General features: G+C 36.2%; 1 protein-coding gene across 1 annotated transcript in view; it reads left to right on the forward strand.

The window, feature by feature from the left end:
- SOAT2 (sterol O-acyltransferase 2) overlaps positions 1-16,711 on the forward strand; it is a 380,502-nt gene that overhangs the window by 233,763 nt on the left and 130,028 nt on the right. The window contains exon 8 of the mRNA XM_044082202.1: positions 3,318-3,447. Coding sequence (XP_043938137.1) covers positions 3,318-3,447 — 130 coding nt within the window. The remainder of the gene's footprint in view (positions 1-3,317; positions 3,448-16,711) is intronic.

Consider the following 16,711-nt stretch of genomic DNA (forward strand, 5'->3'; position numbering starts at 1 on the left):
GATTGATGATGAGTGTATAATAAATGTGTATGCAATATATAAGGTTTGCAACTGTGAACATTATAACACGGTTTGTTTTATTTTATATAAATGCATGTTACATATGTCTTAAGTGATAACTCAATAAAAGTGTTAAAAAAAGAATTCTGGGCAAAGTCAAAAGTAATGGAGGAATAAAGGTTCAAAATCAGGAACACTATTTAAATATTATTCTAATTCTCTTCAAAAGATAACAAAATTACATATTTTGCATCAATATGAATTGTCTGAACAATAAGAAGTATAAAACCCTAATGTCTATTATTACTGACTGCCTGTAATTCTGAATGAATTACTACTAAATCAAAATGTTTATGAGGGACAGAGCAAAAATATGTTGCAAAATCAGGGAATTCTATAAAATTAGGGACACTTACAGGTCTTAACCTACCCCTACTGTTTGACGATCATACCTCTCAACTGTCTAGAGTTTTGCAGGAGTTTTGCAGGATGTCCACATTTTGGCCTCATATTTGTGGCTTGTTCCTCAAATTTTTTTTTGTTTTCTGGCAAATCAGTGGCATCTCACTAAGGGCTGAAATCAGAAAATAATAACAGACATTTGACTTTCAGACTTCATACCCTTCACAAATGTCATGCTATTGCAGATCCTGTCATTCTATTAACTTTCAAAGTTTGTAACAGAAATATTTAAAACGATTCCCTGTTTTGAGCCTTTGTCCACCCATTATGTAAGACTTTGTCCAGATTTCTTACTCTTAAGAGGTTGAGAGGTATGTTGATGACTACTAACCTGTAGTCACTGAAATGATGTGGCAGTACTAGGTCGTACAATGTACTGTAGTTGCTGAAATCCATGTAAAACTAAGTAAGTCATAAAATATACTACAGAACATCCAGACCTTTAGAACTTCTAGGGATCTGGTGGCCACCAAACCCTAGACTGGATTTTGAACTGGATTTATTGGTGGCCTCTTCTGTCAAACCTACCTATTCTACTACATGCCTTGCTCAAAGCTGTGCACAAAAGGTTGCTGCAGCTTTGGTCGAGGGATGCTGTGGTCTTTATTTCTTTAATTTTCCTCACAATCAAGCCTTTCCCTAGGGCACAATTTCATCCAAGATTGGTGCTATACATAGAGTTATTGTAAGGTAACATCACTGCAACTAAATGCATCACTGTGAATGTCCATCTGTGAGACTAGCCAACATGGTGAGGTACTCAGACCTGTCATAATGTAAGAGTATTGTAGCTACAGTTCAGTGTGTGCATATTACTAAACCCTTGCAGCATGAACTAAAAGACTGTTTAGGTGGGGTGGTAACAACAGTAACAATAGAGTAATACTAAAATTAGAAGTGGCCATGGTCCCCCAAATTAACACTTGCTGGGGACTCCAAAGTGCTAACATCAGCCCTGCCAGTTCCTGGCAAAATGTGTGGATTTCTGGCAAATTGTTAAGGGAGGTTTGTATTAACTAAGTAATGGCAGACTTGTTTTAGGCTTTTTATCCTTTAGAAAATGCTTGCAAGTGAAAAGTAAACCATGTTATTATACAAACCGTTTAATTTTATAACAGCAATATTTAAAATCTGTCCCTGATGTTGATTCTTTGTCCCTGATTTTAAGGGGGCATTTGTATTTATACAATGGGATTTCACTATAGCAAAACAAAATAACGTCCTTATACTTTGTACTAAATGATTCTTAAAATAAGACATTGAAAAGACAAAGGGGTTGCAGTGGATTATACCATGCGATTCTAATAGCATCAAGTTGAAATATATTTCTGATCCATAATTTATGTATTTATTAATTCATTTGATTGCAAACAGTTATCTAAGGTGCATACTATCCCACTATGTGTGTGTGCGTGTGTGTGTGTGTGTGTGTGTGTGTGTGTGTGTGTGTGTGTGTGTGTGTGTGTGTGTGTGTGTGTGTGTGTGTGTGTGTGTGTGTGTGTGTGTGTGTGTGTGTGTGTGTGTGTGTGTGTGTGTGTGTGTGTGTGTAATATTTCTACTTTTCTCTATGGGCATGCACAATATTGTTGGATGCATTCATGACTATTCTGGATAGCTCTAAGACAGTTAACAAGAAATTATATTTTGCCAATAATGAAATGTATCCCAGAGTTTGTGGACCCCCCCCCCCAGACCTTCTGAGGTCTGAAGAACCCACACACTCAGCTATGTAATGGGAGTTTGACACAGGGTTGGGGCTTTTACATAATCAAATCTCTGCCTAGGCTATACCTAGTCTGAAACTGAACTTGCTCAGAGGTGTGGGCTGAAGGTTGCTACCGACTAGTGGGGACTAACTGCAGTGTGGTCATTATTTTTTATCTTTCCTTACAGTCAGATCTCAGAAGTTTGCACAGATGGTTACTAGAATGTGTCTGGAAGAAGTGCTCTGTCTTGAGTTAGTATCCTAGTATGCCTTTACATGATCAATATTTTTTCACTTTACAATGATATGTAAGCAGGTGGCTGTGTTTTGGAGACAGGGAAAGTCTGACATCAGAGGTGTACATTCTAAAAAATGCAGAATCTGAAAAGAGATGAGGGTTGACTGTATCAAGACATGAGCCTGCGGAGCACTGAATGGGTGACCGTTTGAAATGTAAGGGCTTGCAATGCTGAATCTGGGAATTTGGAGACCGAGTAACTTAAAATTTGAACTTGCATATACTAAGTCTAAAACTGCCATTTCTCAGACATTCCCTTTTCTGTGAGGTATGGCGATCTCTGAAATTGGTATGTAGATATGTCTCTCTCTCTCTCTCTATATATATATATATATATATATATATATATATATATATACATATATACACACACACACACACACACACACACACACACACACACACACACACATATGTATGTACACACACACACACACACACATATGTATGTACACACACACACACACACACACACACACACACACACACACACACACACACATATGTTTGAGGGTTGACACCTACATCAGGAGATGCAGTGCGAGAACTTTCCACTTGCAAAAAAACAAATTTAAAAGAGAAGAGCAATGTAAGATTTTTGTTCTTTTCATGTACTTCCAATGCTTCAGGATTTGACATTGTGAACCCCCAACATTTCATATGAAGCCTGCTGAATGAATACTGGCATTCATGCTTGGTCAGCAGTAGCTGAATATCTGTAGCTGATCTAGATCCACCACTGAAGAGGTAAATGAATGGACCTGAGTCTGACAAGAAGAATTTACTCATCTCAAAATAAGATCTTGGAGATGTATATATGATTTGCTTTCAATGTTTTTCTCTTTCTTACAGGTTATAGGTGGAATGTTTTATGGATACTTTGTGCTGTTAAGGCTCTGCATCCCTTTGTTTACAGCCATGAATAAACAACCCTTCAGCAAGAAGACACTGGTCTTATCACTCTTTCAGGCTACCCTTCCAGGTACAGATTAAGCAATAATTTGTAATAGAATAGAACTGTTTTACTGCAGTTTTGTATGCTTGTTATTAAGAAATTATTCTGAAATTTGTACTGTTTTACTAATCAACTGAGACATTCAAAAGGAGAATGGCAATTGGCATATTATAAGTTAAATTATATGATTTTTCTGCTATGTTATATGCATACACAAATATATCAAGGTTACCAGGGGTAACCATTTGAAATCTCAGACCCAGTAGAGGAAGTCCTGAAACAAGGACACTGAATGGCCAAAAAATAGATTTGCATATACTAAGTCTGAGATTATTATTTCTTGGAATATTCCTTTTTCACCAAGGTATTAACCTTAGAGTTAGTTTGTATATCTATATCTGTTTGAGACTACTTGACATTAATGAAATCTCAATAGACTGACACACGAAACACAGATCTGAAAAGCTCGACGTGTCAGATGACTGACACATCAGAATGCTGACTTCCGAATGGTCGACAGTCCAACTTGACCGGAACAGGAAATCCGCTCTTGTGGATGTTGTAGTGCAATCTCAGAGTTGGTATATTTAAGTTACGGGATGGGTATGGGGGGGGGGTGAAGCCTCCCATGGGGGATGCAAGGAGGCATAGCCCCCCCTGCAAGAATGTGAAATGTGAGGGTAAGTGTTTTAGATTTTTTATTTGTACTGTATGCTTTGTTTTAGTGCTAAGGGTTTAGTTTAATGTAGATGGTGGGCAGGGTGTGAGTGAGGGGAACTAAGCAGTTTTATGTTGAGTGTTGTTTTTTCTTTTGTATGTTGTTTGTGTGTGCTGTTGTGTGTATGTTTTACAGAGGTGTGTCAGGGTTTTGACGTGTCGGTATTGTGTGTGTCAGGTATGTGCGGTGCCGGTGTTGTGCAATGTCGGTGTTGTCGGCTCGGTGTTTTGCATCTCGGTTATGTGGGATGTTGGGTAAGTGAATTAGACCCATATATATATTTGTTTGGGATGTGGGGGTGCATGGGGGTTTGCACCCCTGCAAAAAAGAAGTTTTAAGGAGAACAGTGATGTTTGAGATTTGTTCTTCTCCTATATTTCCTGGTCTTTTTTTCAATGCGCTGGCACTCAGCATTTTGAATATCAGTAGGGAGCCATATCAAGAGATGAATTTGCATTCTTATTTTTGCTACCTTAATTTGACTATAATTGAAAGTATCACAGGCTAATTTATTATAACTGTTATTACCATGTATTCTCTTTCTAATGTCTGATAACTGTTTTGTAAAATTTGTAAAAGTTATTATCCTGTAATCTTCTAATTCTGAAACGTTTTATACTTGTAATGTAATGGAGATTTTCTCCCCAGGACTCCATTGAAAATAGATTTCTTGTGGCCCAATGGACTGTCCTGGTAAACAAACTGCAAATATAATAAATAAAAACAAATAAATAAATAAAATTAGCTCACACATTAAGATATTTACATAACAGTGCCATAACCATGAAGAGAAATTGAAGTAGTTTATTCAATTAATTCAAATTCATATTCATCATCAGTGGAACTACTGTGGGGAAATGTTTGTGGAATTTTATTCAACAAATTCATATTCACCATTAGTGGACTTGCGTTTTGACTTCTTGTGGTATGTTCCATAAGTGCAGATGTATTTGGCTCCCATAATACTCACCTAAATAGCGTAGCAACATCCAACGATCTTAAACAGCTTGTTGGTAAAGGCACCAGCCACAGAAACTCTAACTCATTGCACATTCCTTGACATTGTACAAACAAATATTCTAGAAAAGCTATAAAACCTACAAGTTCCTCCAATTTCCTTAGGGACCACTGCCCCATCTTCTCTACTTGTTCACTCAAAACTGTTTTAATTTCATCTCTAAATCATTCAGATTAGGATCATCCCTGACAACTATGCTAAGAATTTGCTGGTAGAACTTGGTAGCATCTACCAGAAATGTAACTGATGGGGAGGGGGTGAAGTGGTAGCTGCCCCAGGCTCAAGGTGATAAGTGGCATGATTGGCCATTGCTGATGGGTCTTTATTATATAACTGGCATCAGGAAATGAATGTTGAAACTGTAATTGGTATAAGGACTGAAGCACTTCATCGGTGGTATGGAAACTGTAGCAAACCACTTGCTACAAAGTATAATTGCATTTGTAACAAGTGGTGTGCTACAATTATTATTATTATTATTATTATTATTATTATTATTATTATTATTATTATTGTTACCTTTATTACTATTATTTATCTTTTTTTGTTTATTTTTGTTATTAGCTCTTCAACTCTTGAGGAGCATACATATCAAAGAGATCATGCTACATTGCTCCTAAGTAAAGGAGTTCCAGATCAGGGAAAGTGGAGAAGGTACATTTTCGTCCCTTACTATCAGAGATAATACAGCTAGTAAAAGGATACAAGGATTGTCACACCAATGGATGAATAATGGACCTTTCTTTTTCTTGCACTTCTCACCTTAGAGGAGTGGAAGGGTATCAAATTGAGAAATGGCACTGAGTGCTGCATGAGCAAGCTACAGCCGGGGCATCAACTATTCACCCTCACCAGACCTGCATGGGCCCAAATTAAGCCCTCTCTACCTTCCATAACATTCTTGATCTCATGCAAGATTTACTATACCCTCATCAAAAATCAGTGAAAGGGGTAAATCAATTCCATAAAGAAATGATAAAGCCAGGCATTTTATGAAACTTAGAGGCAAATCATGGTCCAACTGGAAAGCAGTCCCTGTCAGCAATGACAATTATAACACATAGTGCAATCTTAAAAAAAGAAAACTAGGTTAGAAACCAAGCATACTACTTCAGAGAATTTCAGAACATTATAAAACACAGCCCTTAACCACCTAAGGAAATTCTGGAATGTCTTTAAACATATTATTTCTTCTAGAATTTTCATAAACTAATTTAAAATCTAACGTATCCTCTCTCTCATGTCAAATTTTAAAAAAATGCAACCCCCCTGCACAACTAATGCTTTACCTGCCACCTCCCTCCAGCCACCCTCCATGCCTCTGCACAAGATAATTAAATGCCACCCATGCTTCAAAACTATCACTGGTTTTGAGGTACAGATACACTGAGAAAAAAACTTTTCTGCAACACAAGCTATGGTGGAGCGAAGGGGTCACTTTCCATAGGCAGAAGATGTTAGGGTACATGACTGGCAGTGCATTACTGGGAATGAATGCTGACAATGCTTTTGTGCTTTTGCACTCAGGATTGTAGAACTTGTTTCTTCTTATTTTTGTTCTGAGGTAAAAAGCCTATTTTTTTTTCTTCTCACCGTAGAATGGAGATGCACCAAAGCTTCTTAGGTTAGAGGTGAGGAGAACCAGACTGGAGAACAGGCCTTTTTTTTTTTTTTTTTTTTTTTCTTCCTCTTCAGAATCAATCTGTCTCTTATTGATCCCTAGGTGAGGAGTGACAAATTAAGGAAAGACCTTTTTTTTTCTCCTCAACTTAGAACTGAGACGTTTCAGACTGGGGAGTGGCACCAGGTGCTAGATGGTCCCTCTATGGCTCTGTTCCATACTATTCATCACAACATTTTAGGCCAGGAAGCAATTTATTCACTAAACAACTTTCACTTCTATTTAATCTATGCCCAAGTACCAATACCATACCCAGCAGTTTTAAGCAAGCTCTAGTTCTGCCCATTGCCAAAGTCACTTACACTTTCCTCTTCTAATGTCTTTAGATATACCTTCAATTTTTGTCCCCTCACCAAAATTCATGAGGAAGCCATCTATGAGCAAATCCTAGAGTACATCTCAAAATTTGTCATTCCCAGTAAGGGGTAGCATGAGTTCTGACCCAGTTATAGTACCATTACAGCAATCTGCTCACTCATTCATACATTGACCCCTCAAGTCTAATAATGAGCAAAGCAAATTAGCTACAGCTCCCATACTTGAGCTTAGAAAAGTCTTTGATCCTGTCCATCATTCACTTCTACTTCACAAACTAAAAGAAACACACATATTTTCTGATATCATTCCATGGTTTCAGAGCTATCTCTTCAAACATAGTTTAACCTTTCATAGACCTGATAACACCTACATCTGTGGAAATACCTGCAAAGGCATAACTCAAAGCTGTGCTTTTGGTCCTCTCCTGTTTTCCCTTTTATTAAATGATCTTCTTTGGCTTTGCATCTTAAACATGAGATTGTGAATGACTTCATTTCTTTTGGAACTAGTTTCCTAACAATAAATATACTGCCAGTACTCAAAGACTTCAGTTATGCTATTAAGTATGCATAAAAGTTACAGTGTATACAAAGCATCATTATTATGACCCTAATGTACATCTGTCCCATGTATCAAAGAACAAAAATATCTAGGACTCATTTTGAACAAGGCACCCCTCCTTTCAAAGCACTTCTACAACCAAGCACATAAAGTTCTGTCCCAGCTCAAAACCTCATGCAAAATCTCTAACCTGTTAAGTATTGAAGCCAGAGGATCCATAGCTATTTATGTACAAATTCCAGGATTAGAATATATTTATGTACACATTTCAGGACTGGAATATAAACTGGCACTCATTTCCCTTGTTTTGTACAGAATAGTGCTCAACTGCAAACTGGAGAAAAACAAATACTTAGATTTATTCACTTTTCCAACCCAAATTAACATCCCAGTGGTACAATAAGTGAAGTTAAAGGGTTGGCAGCTGGAGCTTGAGCTGCACTTCTGCTTAACACACTTAACTTCAAACTGTTTCACAGGGTACTGGCCATTCAAACTGAGCATTAAAAGACCTTCCTACTCCCTTAGAATTTTTTACTCTCAGAATTGCTCCTGCAGGATGAAATTCATTGCCTGGAACCATTAGACAAATAGGCTCTCTGAAACAGAGTCATGCCCATTTAATCAATAAAAACAAATATAACTGCTTTGGGGATACTGGCTAACTCCCTCATATACCTTCTGTCCTTATTGATTCTATTTAATCTAAACTTTCAAATGCCATTTTAGACAAGTAACAGATAGGCCTGAAAAACGTCTTTCTTTCATTTTGATTTTTTATCCATGCCCTATGCTCACTGCTCCTTCTGTGAATATTTGTTTAATTACAACTACTGAATGCCATCGTGTACATATCTATTAGTTTACATTTACTCCTTAACTTTATTTGCATTGTTTTAATATTGATGTCTTCAGTTGCTACATTGCACTGTAAAATGCTGTATTATACTTATTTGTCTGTACTCTGTATTTGCTTATTTTGCCTGGGATGTGGATAAAAAGGATTCATTTCACTTAACCTTTTCTTTTCACTTTCCAGTTTACTTATCTGGTTTTCAAACATTAAATAAACACACACACACACATATATATCTATCTATCTATATATATATATATATATATATATACATATATATATATATATATATATATATATATATATATATACATATATATATATATATATATATATATATATATATATGTATATATATATATATATATATATATATATATGGGTCTCCTTCTGTTTGTCGAAAGTACACTTCATCGAGTAACAGAAGGACGAGCCAACTTCCGCAAAAGTGCACTACATCGAAAGTGCACTTTCCCGAAAGCCGATTCGCCAAATCATGTTACAGTGGGTGTAAGGGAATATATCCTTTTCCCCACTGTAGTGTGATCTTGGAGTTAGTATATTTAAGTAGGGGGTGTAGGGGGTGCAACCCCCCCCCACATGGGGGGTGCAGGTTGGCTTGCCCCCCCCCCTGCTTAAATGTGATTTAGTGTTTTTTTTTTTTGTGTTTGGTTTTGTTTTTCATTATTTTGTGTTTCGTGAAAGGCATTTTCGACAAGGTACACTTTTGCGAAAGTGAGTTTGAGGGTTTACGTTTCAATTAAACATTTCAATTAAACGTAATTTCGATGGATCAACATAGATCCCTATATATATATATATATATATATATATATATATATATATATATATATATATATATATATATATATATATAAAACAGTTGTAAAGGCTGTAAACAAGTGGAGCCTGTACAAACGTTGAAACTATATTGAAATAAAATGTATAATGACACAGATAAGATAGTATACAGAAGACTGAAAAGTAAAAAAGCCATGGAAGGAAAAATTAAGCACTAGAGTAAGACATTACAAAAGAGTTATACTGTTAGTACTACAGATGTTAGTACTTAAATGATAAAAAAATTATAAAAAAAATTATGCACCAGGTATATTTGGGTTAAGATTAGCTCTTTACACTAATATGGCAGCAGAGATGAAGGGAATATTTTACAAGTGACAAATGTGTGATTTGTGGAGATAAGAGATGTTAGAATAACAAAAACAGAAATAAGATTTATATGAAAAAGAACAATAGAGTGCAGTTTTATAACTGGTGACTTGTGGTATTGTTCCAAACTAATTATAAAATTCTAATGAAAATATTAAATTTGTATGATAACTATTGTGACTAGATCAGTATAAATTAAAGTATGTGTGGTAGAAGGGAGGAAGAAAATAATTATAACTATAAATATAATTATAACTGCTAAGAAGCAAAATTACAAATACTTTCAGTAAAAAAGACGGGGAAGGTGAACTGTTGTGATATTAATAAACACTTGATAGTGTGCTGCACATAAAATATATGTTTTATTTTTGATTCAGGAAATCTTGGCAGCAGTAAGTTGGCTGGTACTACTCTTCCAAGTGGTGAATAAGCTTAGCAACCCATCTTGCTGTGTCACCCAGAAGTCTTTATCTGTTGGGGAATGTGAAAGTCAAAACTAAGCTTGGTCAGTCAGGTCCAGTGCTGATCTTGTTGCATTTCTATGGGCCCTCAATGGCCCATAACATTACTCATTATCTTAACAAAAAACAAAACTACCACCACACTCTGTGAGCAGTCAGGTCCAAGGACAAAGCAAAATCCAATAATAAGATAAAAACCAGAAGGACTCAATGAAAAGGCTGTAGTTTCCAGTTTAAAAACACAGTTTTAATCCACAAAAGGAAGCACAAGCACTTTTGTAGGTACAAATCCCACTCTCATTATCTTGTTTTTTGCCTGAGTTTGATATTCATGGTAATGCTGAGCATGTCACTCTAGATTTCAGCATGCCTTCAACATTATTTGAACTGGATCCCTGTCCAAACAAGCTGGTAACATCTAACTTGGAGGTTTTAGACCTGGTCCTTTAACCAATCATTAAGCTGTCCCTTATTAATAGAGCTTTTCCATCGTTGTTAAAGCTGTCTTGGGTTACTACCATTCTTAAGAAGGCAGATTTACATGCTGTTAATCTAGATAATTACAGGCCTGTACCAAGTCTTCTGTCTTTTGGTAAGGTCTGTGAAAAGTCTGTGTACGCTCAGTTGAATTCTTGTCTGAGTAATGATCAGATTTAAGTCCATTTTCATCTGGTTTCAAGTGTAGACATACTAAAGAAACTGCCCCTATTATTGTATTTAACCATCTCCATATAGTGAAGCATCAATGCCATTATTCCATTTTGGACCTTTTAGGTGTTTGTTTAGTATTTGACAAGTATGAGTTCTTAATTTTACTGTGATATCTCTGGTGCTGTTTGGTAATGGTTTACTTCCTTTCCTTCTGGTCATACCCTGCAGGTTGTTTCTGGATAACACATACAAATCCTTCCTCATGATATGCATGATGCCACAGAGTTCAGTTTTGAGTCTACTATTGTTCATTGTGTACATGCTGCCATGTGGAGATGTTATTCGAGTGTGAATATTAAACTATTTTTGTGTTGATGAAGCACACCTCTACATCACATTTTATCAAAATTCGATGTTTACCTTAAAGAAACTTGCTTCATATCAGGAATACATCAATAAATGGGTGATTATTATTTGAAACTCACTGTCACCAACTAGAATTTGTATGAAAACTACAGAATTTAGGGTTAACATTGACATTCAGCTCATTCTTAGGGAACAAGCAAATGCTGTCATCAAGGCCTCATGTTATAATCTTTGGAATATTTGTTTAAATAAGCACTTTACTCCATCAGATAATAAGTGTATGTTTGTGCATGCTCTGATCGCTTCACAGCCAAACTTCTACAATACCCTCTACTGCGGCCTCAGGACATTGAGTTGGACTGAGAGTAATTGGTGAAGACTTTGCATCCTGGCTACTTGCTTGGGTATCTAGATATCATCATGTTATACTTGCCCTACAACATCTGAACTTAAAGCAAGTTTGAACTTGTACTATTTATAAAGATCTTATCTTCATATATCTTGCCCTTCACAACTTGTGTATCCCCTACTTGAGCGAACTCTTCAATTGGCATTGATCTGCTCATACTCTGAGTTCCTCCTTGGACTGCTAGAAGTTGCACAGATTTGACTATGTTCTTCTAGTGAGCACTTCTTTCCTTCCATGGAGTGTGTCTTCGAAACCTTCTTCCAGGGAGTTTGAAGTTAACCTGGATGCTTGATGATTTTAACTGTGCCTTTAAAAGCTATCTCTTTGGCAAGGCTTTTTAGAGCAGCTGTGTATTTTATTTATTTATTGTATATATTGTGCTGATGTATTTGTGTGATGCTATATTTGAAGTATTGCCCAATCCATATGGCTTAAAAAAATTGAATTTGAAATTAAATGGTTATGGTTTAAGAATGAAGATTAGAATGTTTTACAAACATTAATATGAGTCAACAGCTAGTAGAGGATGTAAGGATAAAGCAGATAATCATATAAGGCTGTCCTTTAAGTGGAATATTGTTTACTAATATTGTTTATGTTATTCATCAAGTCTGTTGTTATATATAATGTCAAGTAGAAATTAATCAATGGAAGATGAATAGTTTTCCCAGTCTATGTAGATGATGTGGTTATAGTATTAAGGAATAAGGGGTGGATCATGGAAGTTATTATGGTATTACAGGAAGGGTTAGGAAGAGTCAGACTTCTGCTTAAGAGAGAAAACTGTAAATGATATGATGTTGTAGTATAAAGTAGGGGAAATACAAATACTGTGAACTCATTTTGGAAAGACTGAAGTTCAAATAAAGTGTTAGAAAAAAGCTAACAAAAAAGTGAAAATAAATGTATAGGCATTTTTTCATGTTTCTTCTTCTTCTTGAGGACAAATGCAGTAGTTTATTTAATAAACTCATGTATACTAATTCAATTTACTTATGATATGTGTATGGGAGGAAGGTAGTTTCCCAGAAACAAATTGAAAAGAGACCCCTTAAAAGGGAAACATTTTATAATGAAAGAAACAAATGAGGATTGAATATGATAAATCTAGCCATATTTCTTGTATTGTTGTACCTGTCTTTTTAATAATGGTGATATGTACAGCTAAAGAGTCAGTTACGAAAGAGTTGCTGCCTGTGAAAAATAAGTTGTATTGGGAATGAATTACAATGGGAAAGAGAAAATAATGCATGAACAATTGCTGCTTTTATGGTCATAATTGAATGATTAACATTTGAAGGCTGAATATCTATGAGATATATGAGAATATCTTAATATGGTACTCCTAAAAGAACGCCATTTGCCGGATGCTGAGCAAGAGTTAGATAAGAAAAAGAAAAGAGCAGAATTGTGTTTAGAAGACAAGATCGATTTGGAGGAATAGTAGAATGGGGAGAGCTTCTTTGGAGGCTGTCATTAAAGACATGAGTCAAAGGCTGGAATGACATATAATGAAATGCTGGAAAGAATGTACTTAGTTCGAGGGTATGGGGCGAAGAAACTCTAATTCATGTTTAAAATATAATCATATTGATGGTTTGGAAGGATTCATGACATAAGTTTTATTCAGGCAAAACATAAAGAAGTACATAAGTATTATAGCATATGAGTATTATCAAAATAATGAAAAAGAAGAAAATAATATTTTGAAATGCAGTTTCTTTAAAATGTTCTTTAGAAAAAGAAGTAAATAATACAGTTTCGGTTGTGACAGCAAAGACTGAGAGGGTAAATTAATATGAAGTGCGATTATACTTAAGCCCTTATATAGAAATACAAAAATGTGTGCAAGTGTATATTTAAATATTTATATTAATTTGTTTGGTCTTCTGAACAGGATAAGGTTATGATCAAGGTTAGGGTTAGGTGAGTAGGAGTGAGTGTGTGTGTGTGTGTGTGTGTGTGTGTGTGTGTGTGTGTGTGTGTGTGTGTGTGTGTGTGTGTGTGTGTGTGTGTGTGTGTGTGTGTGTGTGTGTGTGTGTGTGTGTGTGTGTGTGTGTGTGTGTGTGTGTGTGTGTGTGTGTGTGTGTGTGTGTGTGTGTGTGTGCTGTTTAGTGCTAAGGTTAGGGATAGGGTTACATTTATCAGTTATATTGAGGACTAGAGTTAGGATTAAGGTTAAGGCTAGGGTTCATACGTTCATAGGAGGTTACTTGGATAATGACCCTAGGACCTTTACAGGCCTAGCCATGTTATATATGTGTTACCTAATTGACCTTGGTTATACAGTCAATTATTCGCAGAGCGAGTCTATAATCATCACTAATCAACACTAACTGACCCTGTCCATGAATAACATACAAACCCCGGGGTGAATTTTTGGTCTCCAATCCAATTGTCTAGGTTGCACTTAAATAGAGTTATTGAGGAACACTGCTTCATGTGAATTGGTAGTTTATTCCAAATGACCATCAGTCTCTAAGAGATATATCAGCATTTTCTGTTAATGTCACAAGCTAGGTTGAGATCACTGGAGCGAGTGACTCTCGTCCCATTTGATTTAAGGAAGTGCAGCATTTCCATTAGAGAAGGGTCAGAAACTGCTCTGTAGGCCAGGCAGAAGTCGCCTCTCAGCAGTCTGTAAGATACAGAGTACAGTGACAGGGCTTTCAATCTTTCCATGTAGGTTATGTTTTGGAGGCCCTGAATTTTCTTGGTGAGAAACCTCTGCGGTATGTGTCTGGTGAGGTGCATGCAAAAGGGAGCACTGTACTCTATATTAGTGGTCTGATGAGGGTCAAGTACAGAAGAGTTAAAACATCCTTTGTCTTGGATGTGATGCCCTTACTTATGAGATGTGCAACATAGATTTTTACAATTTTCAAAAATAAAACAAAAATATTTGCAGTTTAAATAATTATAACAAATTAGACGTAATATAAAAACATTGGTTAATAATCAATACAAGGTATATGATAATAATATAATGTTGTGTCTTGTTGTTGTGTCTTTCGGCTTATCCCGATTAGGGGTCGCCACAGCAGAACTCCGGTCCGCTAATGTTTGGTAGTGGACTTTTACGTGCCGAGTTACCAGCCCTGATGCACAACCTTCAATGAAGGAACGCCCATTCACACATGACTCCACATAGAAGATGCTCTAGCTGAGAATCGAACGCAACAACGTCTTGCTGTGAGGCGACAACACTACCGCAGCACCACTACCGCGGGTATATGATAATAATCTAATATTTATAGAAATTGTAGCTAGTTTGCAGAGAAATTAAAGATAAGTTTGTGTAATACAAATAGGAATTGCAATATGAAGTGAGGGAAAATAGGCTTATGGTTTATTTAGAGAGAAGGTTGCGGAAGAGAATTAGATAGCAGTAAGGAAGTAAGTGAAAAAGGGAGAATATGGAGATATAAGGAATGAAAAGCTACTTGCTCACATTTAATACCCTAGTCCTTGGTTTCTCTTCCTTTTTTCTAAGACTTCTTAGATCTGCATATGTGATTATAAATCTTTGTTTTGTCTTTTCTTCCTAATTGTTCCATGATGATCTTAATTTATTTTTCTCACTATTTCTCCCTTTATTTCCTGTTTTCCTTCTACCGCTTCACTTTTTTCCATTCTTCAGCCTTAAGTAGTTTAACTACTCTGTTTTTGGTGTACCATAATATTGGTCTAGCTCCACTAAGCTTTTAAATACTCTTCTGCTTCCATCTTCTTTTCTCACCAGATCTGCCCCTTGTTTTGTCCCATATATTTCAATTTTCCCTCTTAATTTATTCCTAATGTTCCACCTCAACCATTTCTTCCTGTAACTCTCATACTTTGCCTTCTCTCAAATCATGTTACCTTGGTCTTTCACTCACATCTGTTTTGGCATTTTTCTCAGTGTCTGGCTCCCTCTTTTTCTGCAGATTCCATCTTCTTCTGTGCCTCTGTCTAGTGCATTATGTTGCAGGTCAGGGCATATATATGGGTAAAGGTGGGAGTTCCCACCCCCTGTCCTTCCGCTTGCCCTTAGTTTATTTTTTTCTTTATTCTCTTCTATCTTTCTTTCTAGTCAGTCTTTCATATCTTTTCGCAGGCGTAGCAGTTTTCTGTTCTCTGGCTCTACCAGAATGTTTTTATTTTATTCATTTACACTTGTTTATTAGCAAAGTACACTGTTTACAAAAGGTGGTTCACAGGCAGAGTCCAAGTGAATGAATGTTCACAAAAGCATCTAAGTATAGAATATAGACAAAAAGTGAACAGTACAATGATATGCATTTTGACAAGTTAAAATTAGAAAAAGAATAAAACTTATTTAAAAGTGACCTTTACAAGGTTAAAAATGATTTTACACAAAGTAAAAGTAATGTTCCTTAGCATATGGAGAATTACTGGCAACACCATTATTCTGACCACATTCACTTTCCCCAGTATTGTGAAGGTGCCCTTCCCTCTTCTTTCCAGTGTTTTTTTTATTTTTCCCCCTAACTTCTTCCAGCTTTTTCTTTATGATCTCTTCTATGGGGGACATCACATACAGCCCTAAGTATTTGGGGAGTTCTGTCTATTATTCCTCCCCCATACCTCTTTTTATCTTTTCTTTCCCTATTGTGACTAACACTGTTGTTTTATTATTGCAGTGCACCTTAAAATTATTTGAAGGACCTCAAAAACTGGACGTATGACTCCTAGGGCTTTCTGTATACCCTCTAACAAAGACATGCGATGATTTGCATACAAAAGGAATATGAAGTCTACCCCCCATCCTCCTCAACTAATTCTATTTACCTCTTACTCAAATTGCTAGCTCTTTTATCATGAATGCAGTGAGTGTAAATAGTCCAAGTAATACTGGGAACCTCTGCCTCATCCTCCTGCTCACCTTCACCACTCCCGAGACCTCTTCTTTAACTGGTGTCGCTATCACTGTTTTTTCATCCCTCTCTTTTTCAGCACTTCCTTTGTGAAACTCCATCTCACCATGTCAAAGGATTTTTGTAAGTCAAAAAGTACAATTTTCCCTTGTTCCTATTCCTTTCCTTTCATCTCCATACATGAACTCTGCTAGTTTCCACCAAT

The sequence above is a fragment of the Protopterus annectens genome, chromosome 9.part0 (genome assembly GCF_019279795.1).
Source record: "Protopterus annectens isolate FY-2018-M chromosome 9.part0, PAN1.0, whole genome shotgun sequence".
NCBI classification, from domain to species: domain Eukaryota; kingdom Metazoa; phylum Chordata; order Ceratodontiformes; family Protopteridae; genus Protopterus; species Protopterus annectens.